Genomic DNA, 15,419 nt, shown 5'->3' on the forward strand with positions numbered 1-15,419 from the left:
CAGCCTCCTGGTTTCATCTGAGGATCCTAAATCTCTGGGCAAACAGACTTTTAAAATAGGTATCATTTTAGTCTCCTTAAATGAGAGGGGAAAGCGAGGCAAAGAGTCTTTGTGCTCTTGTTGGGGTTTTAAACCTGTGCAAGAGGGGCAGGGGGCTCCAAGCTCGGCTTTTGATACAGGGGCAATACCAGAAGGGCCTGGGGAGGGTGCTGGGAGGTCACTCCTGCCAAAGGCGTGCAGGGGAGCCCCTCGGCCACCCCCGTGGTGTGGGGCCGGTTGGGCATGGTGTTGTGGGCACTTGCTGAGACCCAGGAGGTCCTTCCTCCTCTCAGTATCTTTTGCTTTAGGCTGTGATTTTGCTGCCCCCATCAGTCTGCTGGTTTAGGAACCTGCCTCCTTTGCCTGCGTGGTGCTCTCCCCTACCGGGATGTGGCCCTGCAGAAGTGAGAGGTAAAGGGCCTGGCCCCAGAGTCACCCCGTGGGACCCACTGGGGCTGCTCACGTAAGCCTTGTGCATCCTCACGTGGGCATCTTGGGTCACAGGGACGTGGTCTTGGAGTGGCGACGGGGCACCACGTAGGGGAGGTGTGATGGTTGTTCTCCTTTTCACGCCTGAGCAAGGGTTTCATCCAGGCAGTCCATCCCGAACACCCAGAATTACAGTATACAGTCCAAATCAAAATGGACCCCCTGAATTAATCAGCATTTACATTTTTTAATTGAAGAGGAGGAATGTGCCCCATTGCTTACATCATCTGCAGTGTCTTTTTGCTCCCACCACAATGTTGTAGAATAGAGATTATTGCCCCACCCCCAAGAATGTATTTCAAGAATGTGGTGAAAAAAATACAAAGAATATGTAACTTTTCTGGAAATACGATATTTCATGAGGGAAATTTGAAGGATAAAGTAACCGGATTCCAGGCAAACAGGCATCAGTATTGTTAGGAAATACAGCCCTTTGCAGGGCAAAAAAGAGTGGTATGCCAGGTTTAACTAGGAATTTATAGCCACTGACTGCAAATTACCTTATAAAATTACTGATACTTTCATAAAGTCATCAATTATGTGTTTAGTCTTGATTGTCAGCTATTGCACTCCTTAGTTGTTCAGTAAACTTTTCTGGATTAAATGCTATATTTCAAATTGACATGAAGCTGTTTTATTGACGTATATTAACATAGCATGTATTTTACATATGGGACAACTGGGGAACGGCGGTAGAAGAGTCTCTTATCCACTAGTAAAGGCAAAGTAGTGCTGGCGTTCTGATATCTGCTCAAGTTAGCGTAGTTGTATGGAATTATGAGTTTGCAGGCAATAGTTATAAAGGCCCCTTAAAATCAGGATTGTTATTAGTATGGAGTGTGACAATAAAGGCAGCATACAGACTTTTAATAGTTCATTCTTTTTTAAAATAGGAGGAGGAAGGACAGATAGAGAAAACATTTTAAAAACTGGCAAATTTACACTAAGTCCAAATTAGGTCTTCTGTTAAATCTTTTCCAGGGCTGAACATGTTTGACATTTTTTTATTGTTGGTTTTTCAGTTATTAGCATTTCTGCGTTTTCCTGGGCTCATGAGGAGCTGTAGCCACGTTCCACCTAACGCAACCCTGTCTCACCGTCTTGACACCAAGCGTCTTGACATCCATCTCCTAAGAGGTGCTGGACTTTATGGGGCTTGCAACCCAGAATGCCCAAATCCCGTTTTTGTTGAAGCTAGTCTCGGCTCTTTGGGTTTCATTCCTCGGTATTCTGTGGAGGCAGCGTGATTCCTATCATACCATTGTTGATTGCATAAAATATTCCCTGAATCCAACACGTTGCATTAAAATCTGGTGTCTGGGCCCTGTCTGATTCTGAACAGAGTAGCTCTTGGATTGCGTTTCAGCGATCCTCAACCCGAGCCAAGTTCGGAGAGACTTGATTGGGATATCGGTGAGGGGTAAAACCCATGCAAACCTCTGCTGTGATTGATGGAGTTGTGCACAGCGAGGACAAATATGTACAAATACTTGCCCAAAATAGTAGGGCCTCAATTCAGCTGTTACTGGCAGACTTTTCAGCTTGACTTTCAAGAAACATTGTTTTTAATTGACCTTCGTGTGAGTAGTTTGAAGAGCCAACGCTGCTTTTCACAATGAGAGATTCAAATGGTGGAATCTCCCATCATATGTAAAATTAGTAATTTTACTATATCATGAGTGATTAAACCTGACCTCCAGGGAGCCAAAAATAATGCCGTGTGACTTCCTTGCCTAATTAACACAGAACAAATGTGAAAATGTGTACATTACAGTAAACGGTGTGCTAATTGGCCTTAGAGAAATACTAAATATGCGGAAGAAATGGGCATATATTTTCAAACATATTTGAGAGGTTTTGCAGTCTGCTTGCAAATAGGAGAAAAAAATAGTCAAAATTTGACAAAACCATTATTTGTTATGATTTATTCACTCAACTCTCGTCTTGAACCTAGGAGTTATTGGCAGCTTCAGCTAAGATTCCTGCTGAGTATTTCTACTTATAATGACTGCATACAGCATGTAGCTCAATGCTATTTTTTTGGCATAATATCATAAATATCTATTTTAATTCTTGTCTCTATATGTGTATCTAGGGTTTGGTGCTTTTTTCCTTTTTCTTGTGAAAATACCTCTAGATGCAGGACAATATCCTGCTCCCTTTACTTAGGAGAATACTCCACTCGAGTTCAACAGGAGGATTATTCTCCTTGGGTAGAAACCCCCCTGCCAGAAGGCCCGTACATCACTTAAGTACTGGCTTAAGCAGAGAATAAATGTCCATCTGTGCAGGGTAGAATTTCATCTGTTGTCAGGGAAGTTAGATCTGACCCACAGACTTAAGGAATCCCAGATTTACTCACTATTCCTAAAATCACATCTCTTCCACTCTCTGTTCTTTATCATTCAGGACTCAAGAGTTTATGTATCACATTTTCTTTATGCTTTTGCTATGTCTTAGAAATAAAACTGATTAAATAAGAAATTCGTGCTCTAGAGATAAATTCCATCTTCTTATACTTTCTTCCACATGCTGAGCTTTGGGCCTTTCCCTTGTAGCAAGAACACCCCAGAATTTGTTACTGGAATTGCAGTCTAATGCAGTGAAGTGTTGCGTTTTGGTCACAGTGAAGCCCTTTCTTTTGCCACTAATATTGTAAGAGACAGAAGGTCAAATATGTTCAAATTGAAACGGTGCAGTGCCATCAAATGGAAATGTTTCAATAATTTTCTTTGATGATTTCAGCCAAATCATAATGTCCCTAAGAAGCATTGTGACTTCACAGAATTAGCTTTTTCCACTGGAAAAACTGGAACCCGCATTTTTTAAGTTAAAGAGCCTGCTCTTCCAGACGGCACGTGGGCAAAGTTCCCGGGGACTAACGGGGAGTTGTCAAGTGGAGAAAGCAGTGTCCCCAGCAGCAGGTATCTTCCTGGTTTAGCTCTCATTTGAAGTTGAACAGGTTAACCTTAAATTTTTGAATTTTTGTTTGATTTGCACTGTCCTCTGTGTGTTAAATTAGAATAGTAAAGTGCAGTACTTAAGCTCTGATCTTAAATTGTTTCTGCCGAGCAGGCACATACGCATAAGTGTTCTGAGTTCTTCGGGACATTTATGGGAGTTTATACCGTGGTATAGTTTGTTTCCTAGCTAACAATTTCCTCTTGGGCTTAATTGCTTTGAGGTCTTCTATTAAAAACTTTGTAGATGTTGCCAGTATTTTGTGTCTGTCTTGTAAGTAGAGTTGTTGTGGAGGGAAGGTCTATACGGCTGGAGAGGGGCTGGTCAGCTTGTAGTTCTTGTTGACTTCAGGTGGGACTTTGTGGATATATCCACATCTCTGACAATGCCAATTGTACATTCTTGAGTGTGTGCAAATTAGTAAGAAACTGAAAAAACATCTCTCAGAAGCCTTGCAAACATGCAACAACTCTTTCTCATTGAAAAATTTGCTTTTGTTAAATTTATCGTATATATTTTAAGTGTAAGTAGCCATAACAAACTCATACTAATAGGGTAATCTGCAAAAGCAGAAAGATTACAGTCCCAGGAAAACTCTCTTGTTGTGATTGCTGTTAAAAGTTTGTAGGAAAGTAAGGTGTGACAATCGTTAATTTTGAGATGGAAGAAGGGGATGATGTGGGCTGCTGGGTTTGTGACTGAATTTGGTGCGATTTAACTTGGTTCTACTGGACTTCTTCGCAGTGGAATAGTGGCTTGTAGATTCAGAGTGTGCTACTGCTAAGTCATTTCCACTTATTAAGTACTTGGAAAAATCCTTTTTGTTGCCATCAGGGGGAGCTTTTGAGATCTTTCAAGAGTGAAAAAAAATATTAAAAAAAAAAAAAAAGAAAGGAGAAAAAAAAGAAACGTCCCAGCTCAGAAACAGAGATCTACAAACCAGCAAGCAGCCAGAATCTTACCTGTGGCTACAACTAAGCCAAGGAAACCAGGGGAGCTGAATTCCTTAGACTGAAAAATTAGCAATATTGAGAGAGGATTTTTTTTACTCAACCCACCAATAAAATTAATAATTTTTTTTATTATTATTTTAAAAAAAACAGGAGTCTTTGGAGCATTCAAAAGCCAAATCCTGCTCTGTTGCTACAGCTTCTGGAAGGCAAATGCTCTTCAAAAAGCTTCTCTCCTTTTAGCTCCTGATGATTCGATGGGGACCTTTGATGCAACATTTGGATTAGCTGCACACAACTGCACTGAGGGGGACCACAAAAGGGGGAGCCTGGCTGATTGCATAACTTTAAGAAAATAATAAGAGGAAAAGAAAGAATTAGAAAAAGAGAGAGAGAGTGAAAAAGAGAGAAAGAAAGCAAGCAATTAAAAAATATCTGAGACTCAAGTTTCAAGACTCTTTATGTGCTGCAGAGGAGCATAAGGTTTACCAGCAAAGTGCAACGGGGAGTCTGAGAGGAGAAATAGCTTTCTCTTTTGCCAAGAAAAAAAAATAGGAATGTGTGTTTTGGACTGGACTGAGAAAGAAAGCTGGGGAGATTGCAAAAAGGGGGGTGCAGGATTTTTGTCACATTGACCCATTCATCTTGATTGTCTTCTTTAAAAATAAATAAGAGGGGGGAAAGTGATAGGGGGAAAGAGGAAGAGAGGAAAAGAAGGGGGGAAAAAGAAAACAGCAAAAGTGTTTGAACCTCTGGAGCTATCTGCTCCTTCAAGCTGATTGATTAGTCATGATCCCTGCAGTTTTAATGGGAATCATTCAATTGGGAAGGTGGAGCACCCTAGAGTAGATTAGCATATTCTTGTTTACTCATCTTCTGAGGGGCTTTTTCTCTTTTCTTTCATTTTGTGGAGAAGAAGGGAGGGGGGGAGGTTGGGGAGAAGGAGGGGGTTGTGGCTTATGTTATAAAGGAGGCCAAAAAAATAAATAGATTAGAGCATCTTTTGGGGGGAGGGAAATCAGTGGGTCTGAGTCTTGGAGAAAGCTGGGGGGGTTGTTTTGTTTTTTTGTTTTGTTTTGTGTGTGTGAGAGAGTGTGTGTGTGTTTTTTTCAAGAAGAAAAAAATAAAGGGAAGAAAATCCAGCAGAGAAAAGAAGAGAGAGAGGAATTCCAGCTGTGGAGGAATAGAGGAGAAGACAGATAGAGGAGGAAGAACAGAGAAATACATTTCAACCAAGAAGGAGTTTTGATTTATTTTATTTTTATTTGTTTTAAGGAAAAAAAAATCTATAAGCAGGAAAAAGAAAGAAAGAAAAAGAAAAAAAGAAAAGAAAAAGCAACTGAGAAGGGTTATAAAAAGAGCAAATACCAAGAAGGGTGAACAAGAGAAGAAAGTCAAGGCAAGGAGGAGCCCAAAGCTGGCAGATCGGGAGGATTTGCAGGGGAGAAGGGGGGGGAAGATTGGAAATGCAGCTCTGGAGTTTGCTGCTGCCTCTTGCGCTTCTCTGTACAGCCCTAGCCAGTGGACCCGAATGTGGGATGGACGAGCGCTCCCGCAGGGCAAGAAGGGACACCAGGCAGAGCCGCCAGCTCCTCCACACTGCCCCGGGCACCTGTGCCACCAGGTTAGCCCGAGGAAGGCGCTCCACTGCTGGGCTGGAGCCTGGGCATGTCCCCCGCAGGAGGCAACAGCGGGAGGTGAAGGGCGAAGAGGAGTCCCTTACCCCGAGCAGGGCGCTCTATTTCAGTGGACAAGGTGATCAGCTGCGGCTGAAGGCAGATATTGAGCTGCCCCGAGATGCCTTCACTTTGCAAGTGTGGCTGAAAGCTGAAGGAGGACAGAGATCTCCGGCTGTCATTGCAGGTAGGTAGTTCGTCGTGCCTGTGGCTGCAGCATCCCTTTTACGTTCCGGGAGCCGGCAGAACAGCCAGCTGTAGGCGTGCGTGTGTATAGTATATGCGTGTGTACATTTAGATGTGCGTGTGTGCCTTGCAACATGCATATGTACATGAGTGCATGTGTAAACACGCTCGGGTGCGTTTATTATACATATATTGGGTGAAATACCGGAGCTCGGCAAACTGTCTGAAAGTATATGCTCGCAGAAAAAGTTATGTAAACTTTTGCATAGGGAAATGGCAGTATCCTGGGTAGTTTCTTTATTTCTGTGCGTACGGATTAAGATGCAGATAGGAGAGAGCGCTCCTACGGTGGGTTTTTACCTAATTTTCAGGCTGGAAAACTGTAAACAGAGCATTTGAAAGTAGCTTGTATGTATGTATGAAAAGAAATGTATGTGTCTAGTGTGTGGCCGCAAAGAAATGCATATCTGAGGTCCCTATACGATTTCCTTAGTTTTATTAGCTCTTTAGTGTACTTCACTGTTACCTTTTTAGATGCAATGTTAGCATGTGGTTTCCAAAAAGCCATAAAGGAACTTCTGGCTATTGTGAAACCTCAAATGAATCAAATGAGTTTATAAAGTTCCCAACCCCTCGGCACTCAGCTGGGGCTGGGACTAGCACTGGAGCTAGAGGATGCGTTGAGGATTTTTGTCTCCCCTTAGAAATGGCAAGTGTAACACAAATGACTGTAAGGTCAAATAGCCCTATAAAATCATTTAGTACTCAAAGCAGCTACCAGTCTAAGCTGTCTGAGCTGAACAATAATGAGGAATATTGCACTTTTCTTATTTAAATTTTATGAGCCCATCATTAATTTGGGTCCTTTTCCCCCACGTTCGCTCCCTCTCCCCCTCCCTCCCGCCACCTCCCGCCCTCTCTCTGCTTTAGTGATAAAGTGCAGCAAAGTTGTCGTGAAATCGGATACTTTTCGGAGGGTTACAAACCCTTATAAATGTCGCCACATCCATCTTCGCTCCGAAGGAAGTCACAGAAAATGGAAATGCCCTTAAAAAAAAAAAAGAAAACAAATCAGAAAGAGAAACGGGGGGGGGGGGGGGGGGGCGGGGGGAGGAAGACATGTTTTACAGTTCTTTTGGCAAGGAGATTCCCTGAAAGTACAAAGTTTCCATGTCCTAGGATGCCTTAAAGAGACAGGGAGGATTTCCCCTTCCCTTTAACCGGAGTCACTTCCTACCAGAAGGCAGCGGATGCTTTGCCGGTGGTGCCGCGGCTGCTCCGCGCCAGCCCAGCTCCCTCTCCCCTGCCACCCTCCCTTCGGCGGCTTTCTCCATCCCCCCTGCCCCGTCCCCGACCTGCCCGACTGTCCTAAGGAAAACAAAAAGCTAAGATGAACTCGGCAGTGCATTTTCTTAACTTTCCCCATCCCAGCTGCTCTGCTCACTTGTGAGGAGGGGGACGCGGGGTGCGTGGGGCTGCCGGGGTGGGCAGGAGGTGCTGGGCATCGGCTGGTCCCTTTTGCCTTTAGTAGGACAGGCAGATGAGTAATTTTGTAGGTGAAATAGATTCTTACTTGCTTTACTTCCCCTGGCTTTCCCATACTCCGCTCCTCTGGTTCCCAATCTTAACTTAAACCCTAGGGCTCAAAGTGCCTCTCTTTCAAGTTAGGAAAGGCAGAATTTGGGTATACATGGATCTCATCAGTGGCAGAACACGGTCAGTGTATTTTTTTAATGTGTTCAATCCAACACCTAAGACGCTGTGTCTGTCTTTGGTGCGAGTATCTCTAATTCATACAATAGGGAACCTAGACAAACACACACAAAGATCATTTGTAGTAAAATACTTTAATTGGATGGGGGAGGTTGGGTTGTTGCCTGTATAAAACACTTGACCCATTTTATGCATGGAAATAACATTCCACTGTGAAAAATGAAAAGAAATGCCCCAGTTTAGCACCGTAGAGCTTGCAGCTCAGCTCAGGAGGACTTTGTGATTTTTATTTTATTTTTCAGCTCCCCCCCCCGCCCCCCCCTGCATGCGCTCTTGAAGAGGAGCCAGGTTTGGCTCTGTGTGTAAACACCTGGAAGAGGTCCAAGAGGAACTCACTCGGAGTATCCTCCGCACACCACAGCCTCCCAGACCTGCAGCAAGCTTAGGGAGAGATTACGCTTCCCTCAATGAGGAAATCAAGGGTTCTGGCTGCCAAAACTCTTGGCTTTCTCATTTTCACTGTTTTGGGATGTAACAGACTTGGGAGCCCTGTTCTGCCGTTGAAGTTGCATCTGTAGGACCCCACTGAAATCAAGAGCCCTTCTGGGTGTTTGGGGGGGACCAGGGACTGGGTCGGACTTGCTGACAGTGCTAGAAATGAGTTTCTCCCCAACTTCCATCCCAGCTGCAAAGTGGGGAAACTGTGTGATTGTACAGATCTGAGGGAGAGGGAAGGATTGACTGGAAGACACCTCTTTTTCGGAGTCCTCCTTGTATCTTCATCTACTTTCTCCCCCCCAACCTGCGTTGACTGCTCCCCTTCCATCTGTCCTTGCTGGCATGTAAGTAGTCACTGCAAGTCATATAGGAGCCACATGTGTGCCTATAGGGAAAGCCTGTTGTGTCTGTTAAAAATCTCATGTAGGACCCGAGTTATTATCAGCTTCTATGCCTGAGCCCTGATATAACAGAGCTCTTCTGCTAATCCAGGCTACAGGAGTTTCTGTTTCTGTCTGGAGCCAACTCTCCTTACGTCACCCTCTGCTGCAGTATTCAATTTGTTTTCATAAATGGCTAATTTTACAGCGCTGTTAAGTGGGTTCGTCATTGTGCCGGGCCATGCCCTGTCTCTGATGATAGGCAGTCCTCGGTGCCAGGCTCTGCCAATTTTCACGCTGGTTGGCAGGGATGTTATTGCTGCCCTGTTTGACTTCACCGATATCTGTTCTGGCATTTGTCAGGGAAAGCTGTTGGGAAACTAGAAGTCTGACCCATTGATCTGTGTTACGCAAAAGCTCAGAAGCGTTTTCGGAGCTGGGCTATGCTTCGTTTGTGCAGCTCCCGCGGTGCAGCTCTCAGCTCGTGCGTACTTGCCTCCCTCCCCGGGCCACATAGTTCTTGGACAAACACTCCTTGGATGTGCGTACCTACCACACAGCACAGTACATCCCTCTTACAAACACACACATGTGCACATGGTATTAATCATGCAAGTTTCTGCACTTTCCCCTGTAGAGTCTTTGAAGGCATCTCTAGTTGTGAAGGAAGGAGTTAAAGTCCGGACTGTAGTCAAGTTAGGTAACACACATGCCATGCAAATTAAGACGCTTCAAAGCAACATTGACCTTGCTTCTGTTGTAATCAAAGATATTTCAGTTCTACTGTGGAAATGCAATTCCATCCTAAGAAACAGGATCCTCCTGAGTCCCTGTCAGTGTGTTTTCTGGTATATGGCTCAGGAGTGGGATAGCTCGTGTTTTCATAGGAATGAGATGTTGACTCTTTACTGGCTGGGAGCTGAGAGGAGCGGGATGAATGATCGGCAGCAGGAGCTGGAGTAAGAAGGCGTGCCTGCTCTGAAGAGTGAAAGTTATTTGTGTTTTGTTTTGGTTTTTTTTCTGTTCCCGGTTTCATTCTCCTCTGTCTCTCTATTCCTCTGCCTGCCAATAGAGAGCATGATCCCAACTTAATAAAGCTTCATATGTAAGGGAGTGCCTATGTTTTCCCAACTTCAGTCCTTGGTGAACATAAAATTGCAGCAGAATCCAAAGGGAAAGAAATGCCAAAATCAGCGCAGTGGAGCTCACTTAAAGCCACAGCTCTTGCATGTAAGAGACTGAGAAACATCTGTGTCGGGGCCAATAATTGGGCAGTTATAAAGACATAGGTCTGTTCCCTCCACAGGGTTTAAGAATATATGTTTACTTTTGGGGGTTAATTTGGTTCCCTTCTGAAGTTTTGGAGTCTGATATTGAATTAATACACTTCAGGTAGAACTGGTGAGCTGGGTCCTGTCCCCGGAGCTGATCCTTGTGGTGGATGTGTTGGGAACTTGAGGACGTTTTCAATAGAGAGTTTACTCTGAGTTTCACTGGCATTAAAATAATAGGTAGATAGATAATGCAGCATTTTCTCATCTTCAGCAGCCTGTTGTCTTTTAATTGCATGAATTTTCTTATTTTGATCTGTAATGAAGTACTAGAATGAAGGACTATAGAATAAGTCAAACGTAAAGCTTGTAGTTCTGTCATTAACTAGTGCTGGCATGTGCCAGGTCCCAGGGTGATGGGCGTGATGGGTGGAGTGGAGTAACGGCTGGACCAAAGTGACAGGAGCTTGAACACCTGCCTGCCCAGATGCTCCTTCAGGGCGACAAGCCTCCAATACACCATTGCTGAAGGCTACAGATAGCTGTGTGGTTTTGGCTTCCCTGTTCCCTGGGTTCAAATGATTAGCCACTTCATGACTATGGATCTGGATAAGGCTTGACTAATAGGCCACTGAAAAAATACGGCATAGCTTGTCATTTCCTAAATATTTGGGACCATTTGAACAGCACATTTCCTTCGGCCTGCATAAGCCGGGACAAGAGTCAGAAACTGGAAAAGAAAAATAATTTTTCTTTCAATAAGATTTCCAATTTTAACTGGTCTCATTCTTTTGACCAGCTACACAGTAGAGTCAGAACAGCACAGTTAGAAGAAAGTTGTTTTTTTTTTTTCTTAAAGCACTTACATATAGGCTGCTCTAATTAATAAAATGGTAATATAAGAAAGAGGGAAATTTGACTCTGTGTGTGTGAAGGATGGTAAATTTAGATTCCTAAATGATGTATAGCTGTCTCCTGTAGGCACGGAGATGTGTCCCAGGCTGAGCTCGCCTCTCCAAGCTTCATTTTGGCCTGATTTATTTCAAGCCAGACTGTTTCAGTTAGAAAAACTCATGCAAGGCAGAAAGCAAGCTGAGGGGATGGCGTTTGGAGAGAGCGGGAGCGCGGCTCTCCTCAGGGATTCGTGGAGACGTCTGGAGAAGCACAGAGCAGAGCTGCAGCAGGCAGGCCTCGGTGGTGAGGGTGAGAAGAAGCCCTTGGAGAGCTTTTCCACGCTAAGCTATTGTGGAAAGACAGACCTGGTGGGTGATTCGGATGCCTGAAAGTTATCGCATCAGGTTGAAGCTGCTCTCCAGGTCCCCACATCGCCTCCCCACACGGCACCAGGGGAGCATTGCAGATGGCCGAGGGGATCCCGAAGCCATGGCCGTGCCGAGCGGAGGCGGAGGTGCCCACCATCAGCCCCAGCCACACATGGCGTAGTGAGGGATGCACTTAAATCCCAAATCCCAGAGCTCTCACTGAGCACTGCAGCGGCTGGGAGGGGCGACGCTGGCCCCCCAGGGACCCTAACCCAGACCCTTCCATGAAGGTAGGTGCCACTCACCTTCCTCATGGAGAACGGGCAGGTCTCTGCTTTCAGAGCAGGCCCAGGAGTTTGCTGATGCTGCTCCATGAGCTTTGTGTGTTTGTTAGCCTTTGCCAAGGGCAGGAGAGATCCTTGGCTGGGTGCATCGAACAGTAAAGAGCTGAACCGCTGGTGGGCACCTCCTTGGTCGCTGGGGCCCGACCCTGATCAAACCCAGCGGGGACACGCCAGCTGGGTGGAGCAGGGATTTTTGGTAGAGAAATGCCTTCTTTGGAGGCTGGGTCTGGCTCTGTCAGGACATAGGTGCCAAGCTCCTCAGGTCTGTCGCAAGGTGCGGCTTTAACACAAAAATACTTCAAGACCAATGGGTTTTAGGTGCTCTCAAGGCCATGGGATTAACTGAGCATTTTCACCTTGGATTTTCATCCCTCATGCTAGCCTGAGTCAGAAAGAAGAGCCAAAATATAGTGGTGTTTTTCAAAAAGACATATTGAAAAAACAAAAATAAACCCTTCCATGACTGGGGTCAGCTGAAATGTTCCTGTATAATAGTTTTGCTTCCAATTTTAGCTGTTGTTTTTTCAGCTCCTCTCTGCTTTACTCTGATAGAAATTATAGGAGCAGAAGCAGAGAAGGGACCACCTGGGTTGCCAAATTCAGTCCCCCACAGTGTCAGGGATATAACAGCAGATAATTAGTCCAAACATTCATGGAATATCCACTTTGTAGGTTCTGATATAGCACAGGCCACAGAAAATTTCCCAGTGCTGCACTATAAACCAAAGATCTTTAGCTAAGGCTAAGAGTAACCACTATAATGTAAGACAGGAAAAGAGAAGGACAGATTGACATAATCTTAAGTACCTAAAATCCAAAGCATTGGTTTAAAAAAGTGTTAAGTATGAGAAAGAAAAACATTTGCTGGTAAAAGATATCAGCTTTCTTATTTTCAGAAAGTTAAAAAAGAATCAGGTGTTTTGACAGTTATGAAACTTCTATTGAAATTTTAAGTTAGAATATTTGCCAAAACTGATCCTTTCCCACAGATAGTCTGTTTTGATTAATTTCCCTTTTTCCTGAGAAAAATATTTTATCAAACATTTCCCACCCTTCTCTGGTCTTAGTCTGTGTGGCAGTTCCTACATCATAGTAAGAATGAACACGTTCACTTTATTATATTTTTACTTCTTCAAACCTTGTATTCCAGATTATTCTGAAAATGCATCAAAAAAGTCTTGTTTGATCAAAACCCTCTACATTTTTCTCTCAACTATATCAGCTAGTCCAATATAATCTTTTTCTTCATTTAACCTCCTCTCTCAATACTACCAAATTTTTCATCAATACTGTCTTTACTTGATCAGTATATATTACTCTTTCTATTTCAAATATGCAAAATATATTGGACTTTTCTATTTCCTAGGTTCTGGGCATTTGCTTCATGCATTGTTCTGGGCACAGAACAATTGGCTGTGCTGTCCTTTTTGTTTGTTCATTTTCCCAAAAATGAGACTTCTAAAAATGAAGGTGTACCTTTCTTTTGACCTTATACTTCAAGTGCTCTATGGGCATTTCCCTACCTTGGGGTAGCTGACATCTGGATATGATTCTTACTTAGTTTTATTTCAGCTTTCTGTGGAGAAGAAATGCCTGGTTGTTGTTCTGCTAATTTCTGCTTGTTCCTACATTTCTCTTCATTTTCTCTGGTGTGAGCATGCATGCACATACACACACAATTTCCAAAGCACCTTTGATTTTTTTCCCAGATCAATAGAGCATTTAAACTCCAATGATCAAGGAAGAACAGCTTGTTTATTTCCCCACATATTCTGACACAAGTGCCGGATCTTGTAAACTGCTTTGATTTGATGTTAGTGCCTATTATAAAGTTTACTCTCCCCAAAGCCATCCATGAAGTCAAAGTACTCTTACTCTGAACACGAGCAGAGCAGAACTCAAAAAGGCGAGTTTAAAAGAGAACAAGAGAGTATCTTATCCCAGAATTTTCCTTTCTGCTATCCTTGTTCATAGTGATCAGAACAATTTGCTTAGTCGAGGACTGTTCGACATCCATAAGGTTGCCAGCACCAAGTGAGGGTGCAGTATGTACCATAGTTAAAACTGTGAGCAAATATAAATACAAGTCAAATTATCCCTTGGTGAGAATGGGGCTGGATTCATCATGAATCACAGTTTTAACTTCATGATTTACACAGGCAGCATGGATTTGATCCTAAACCTGTTCAACATCATGAAAAAATACCGTTGACCTCAGCTGACTCCGGCTTAGGCTCTGATTTCAGAGAGTCTTCTGCATCCCTCCTCCACAGCCTGGACCCTTCCATGGTCCTTGCTTTAACATCCTTTATTTTGCTGTCCTTTCTTGCTTTGGATACCAGAGAAGAAAAATTGCAAAGACCTAACGTCAGAGAAATTGGCCAGGGGAAGGGGACACGTTTATTTCAGTTGTTTTTGCTATACTTCAAATCCCACTTTGGCCTCTGTCTCTTTCAACCTTTCTCTTCTTTTTTTTTTTTTTTGTTTGTTTTTTTTTTCAGTGTTAAAAAGAGCACGTATTCAAAACACACAGTTTTCTGTTTTGCTGGGTGATGTAAGTGTGTAACTTCCCCGTCCAATCTCTCCACCCTCTCTTATCACCAACATAGTCTTGGTTCTTTCTCTACTATCTGGTGTCCTTGATTCCCCCGTCTTTCCCTTCTTCCTGCTTTGCACAGTTGCAGGTTTCCTCCTCCCTAGCAAGCGTGTGCCTTGGGTAACCCTGCACTCTCTGTAGTTCTCCTCTTCTTTTGCCGCAGGAGGGTGGTGTCCCCTCCTTTTAGACCAAGGGTGGCCACCAGGTTGGTGGCTTCAGCCAACTCGTGTTGGAAGTGCTGTGGGAATAGAGGGTAAGCAGGCTGTGTGTTTGTGTGCTTAGTCAGGCATAAGCTCATGCATATTTTCCGGGAATTATTGATATTGTTCTGTTTAATATCCATCCTACTGATACACAAACAAGGAGCCGAGCCGTTGTTCTCACAAAGAGGGAGTGAGGGTGAAGTGAAACTGAGAAGCATCTGGAATTGGCCTGGTGAAGCAGGATCTGAGCGATATGATAGCAGCTCATGAAAGCAAAAGAATTGCTGTGTTAGAGAAGAAAACCACTCTGTTCTTTGCTGATTAACTCCTGGGGTCTGGTAGGCTTTCCTTGGGTCTTCCTTTTGAGTGATACTTAGGGCTCTTTTATCTCTTCTCATTCCTCCCCTCTGCTGTGTTTTTCCTCCTTTTCCTTATCTAATTTATTGTCTCTTGATTTGCTTTAAATCACTTTCCCATATGGATTTCTCTCCTCTGACCCATCTTCCCCTCCCTCATCTGATTCCCAGGAATCTTCTGTCGTCATGGAACTGGGAGAAGAGCAGCCCTGTTCCCTACATGGAGAATCAGCTGCAGGCTCCTTTCCTCCTTCGTTTTCTTCCTTGCCTATTCTCTGCTGTTAGTGTTGGAAGCATATTCACAAAGATCATCCATTGGATTGAGGAAAGAGATCTTATCACCATTATTTTGTTTGTTTTATTTAAGACAGGGAAAGAAATGGAAAGGAAAGGCCTTCACTTTTACCAGTGTTACTTAGTTTTGAATGTAGGGTTTTTTTTCTCCTGTTCTAATGTATCCTAGTATGGTTATTTTCCTTTATCATTGCAGCAAGA

The 15,419-nt window shown here is 43.7% G+C and overlaps 1 protein-coding gene across 3 annotated transcripts in view; it reads left to right on the forward strand.

The window, feature by feature from the left end:
- PAPPA (pappalysin 1) overlaps positions 1-15,419 on the forward strand; it is a 254,468-nt gene that overhangs the window by 64,317 nt on the left and 174,732 nt on the right. Inside the window, exon 1 of one of the 3 annotated variants that reach the window (XM_075519669.1) lies at positions 5,416-6,302. The exons of 1 other annotated variant lie outside the window; for it this stretch is intronic. In XM_075519669.1, coding sequence (XP_075375784.1) covers positions 5,906-6,302 — 397 coding nt within the window. In that variant the 5' untranslated portion in view covers positions 5,416-5,905. Of the gene's footprint in view, positions 1-5,415; positions 6,303-15,419 lie in introns of those variants that run through there. One more of the 3 variants, XM_075519670.1, reaches the window with a different exon arrangement.

The sequence above is a fragment of the Mycteria americana genome, chromosome 17 (genome assembly GCF_035582795.1).
Source record: "Mycteria americana isolate JAX WOST 10 ecotype Jacksonville Zoo and Gardens chromosome 17, USCA_MyAme_1.0, whole genome shotgun sequence".
Taxonomy (NCBI): domain Eukaryota; kingdom Metazoa; phylum Chordata; class Aves; order Ciconiiformes; family Ciconiidae; genus Mycteria; species Mycteria americana.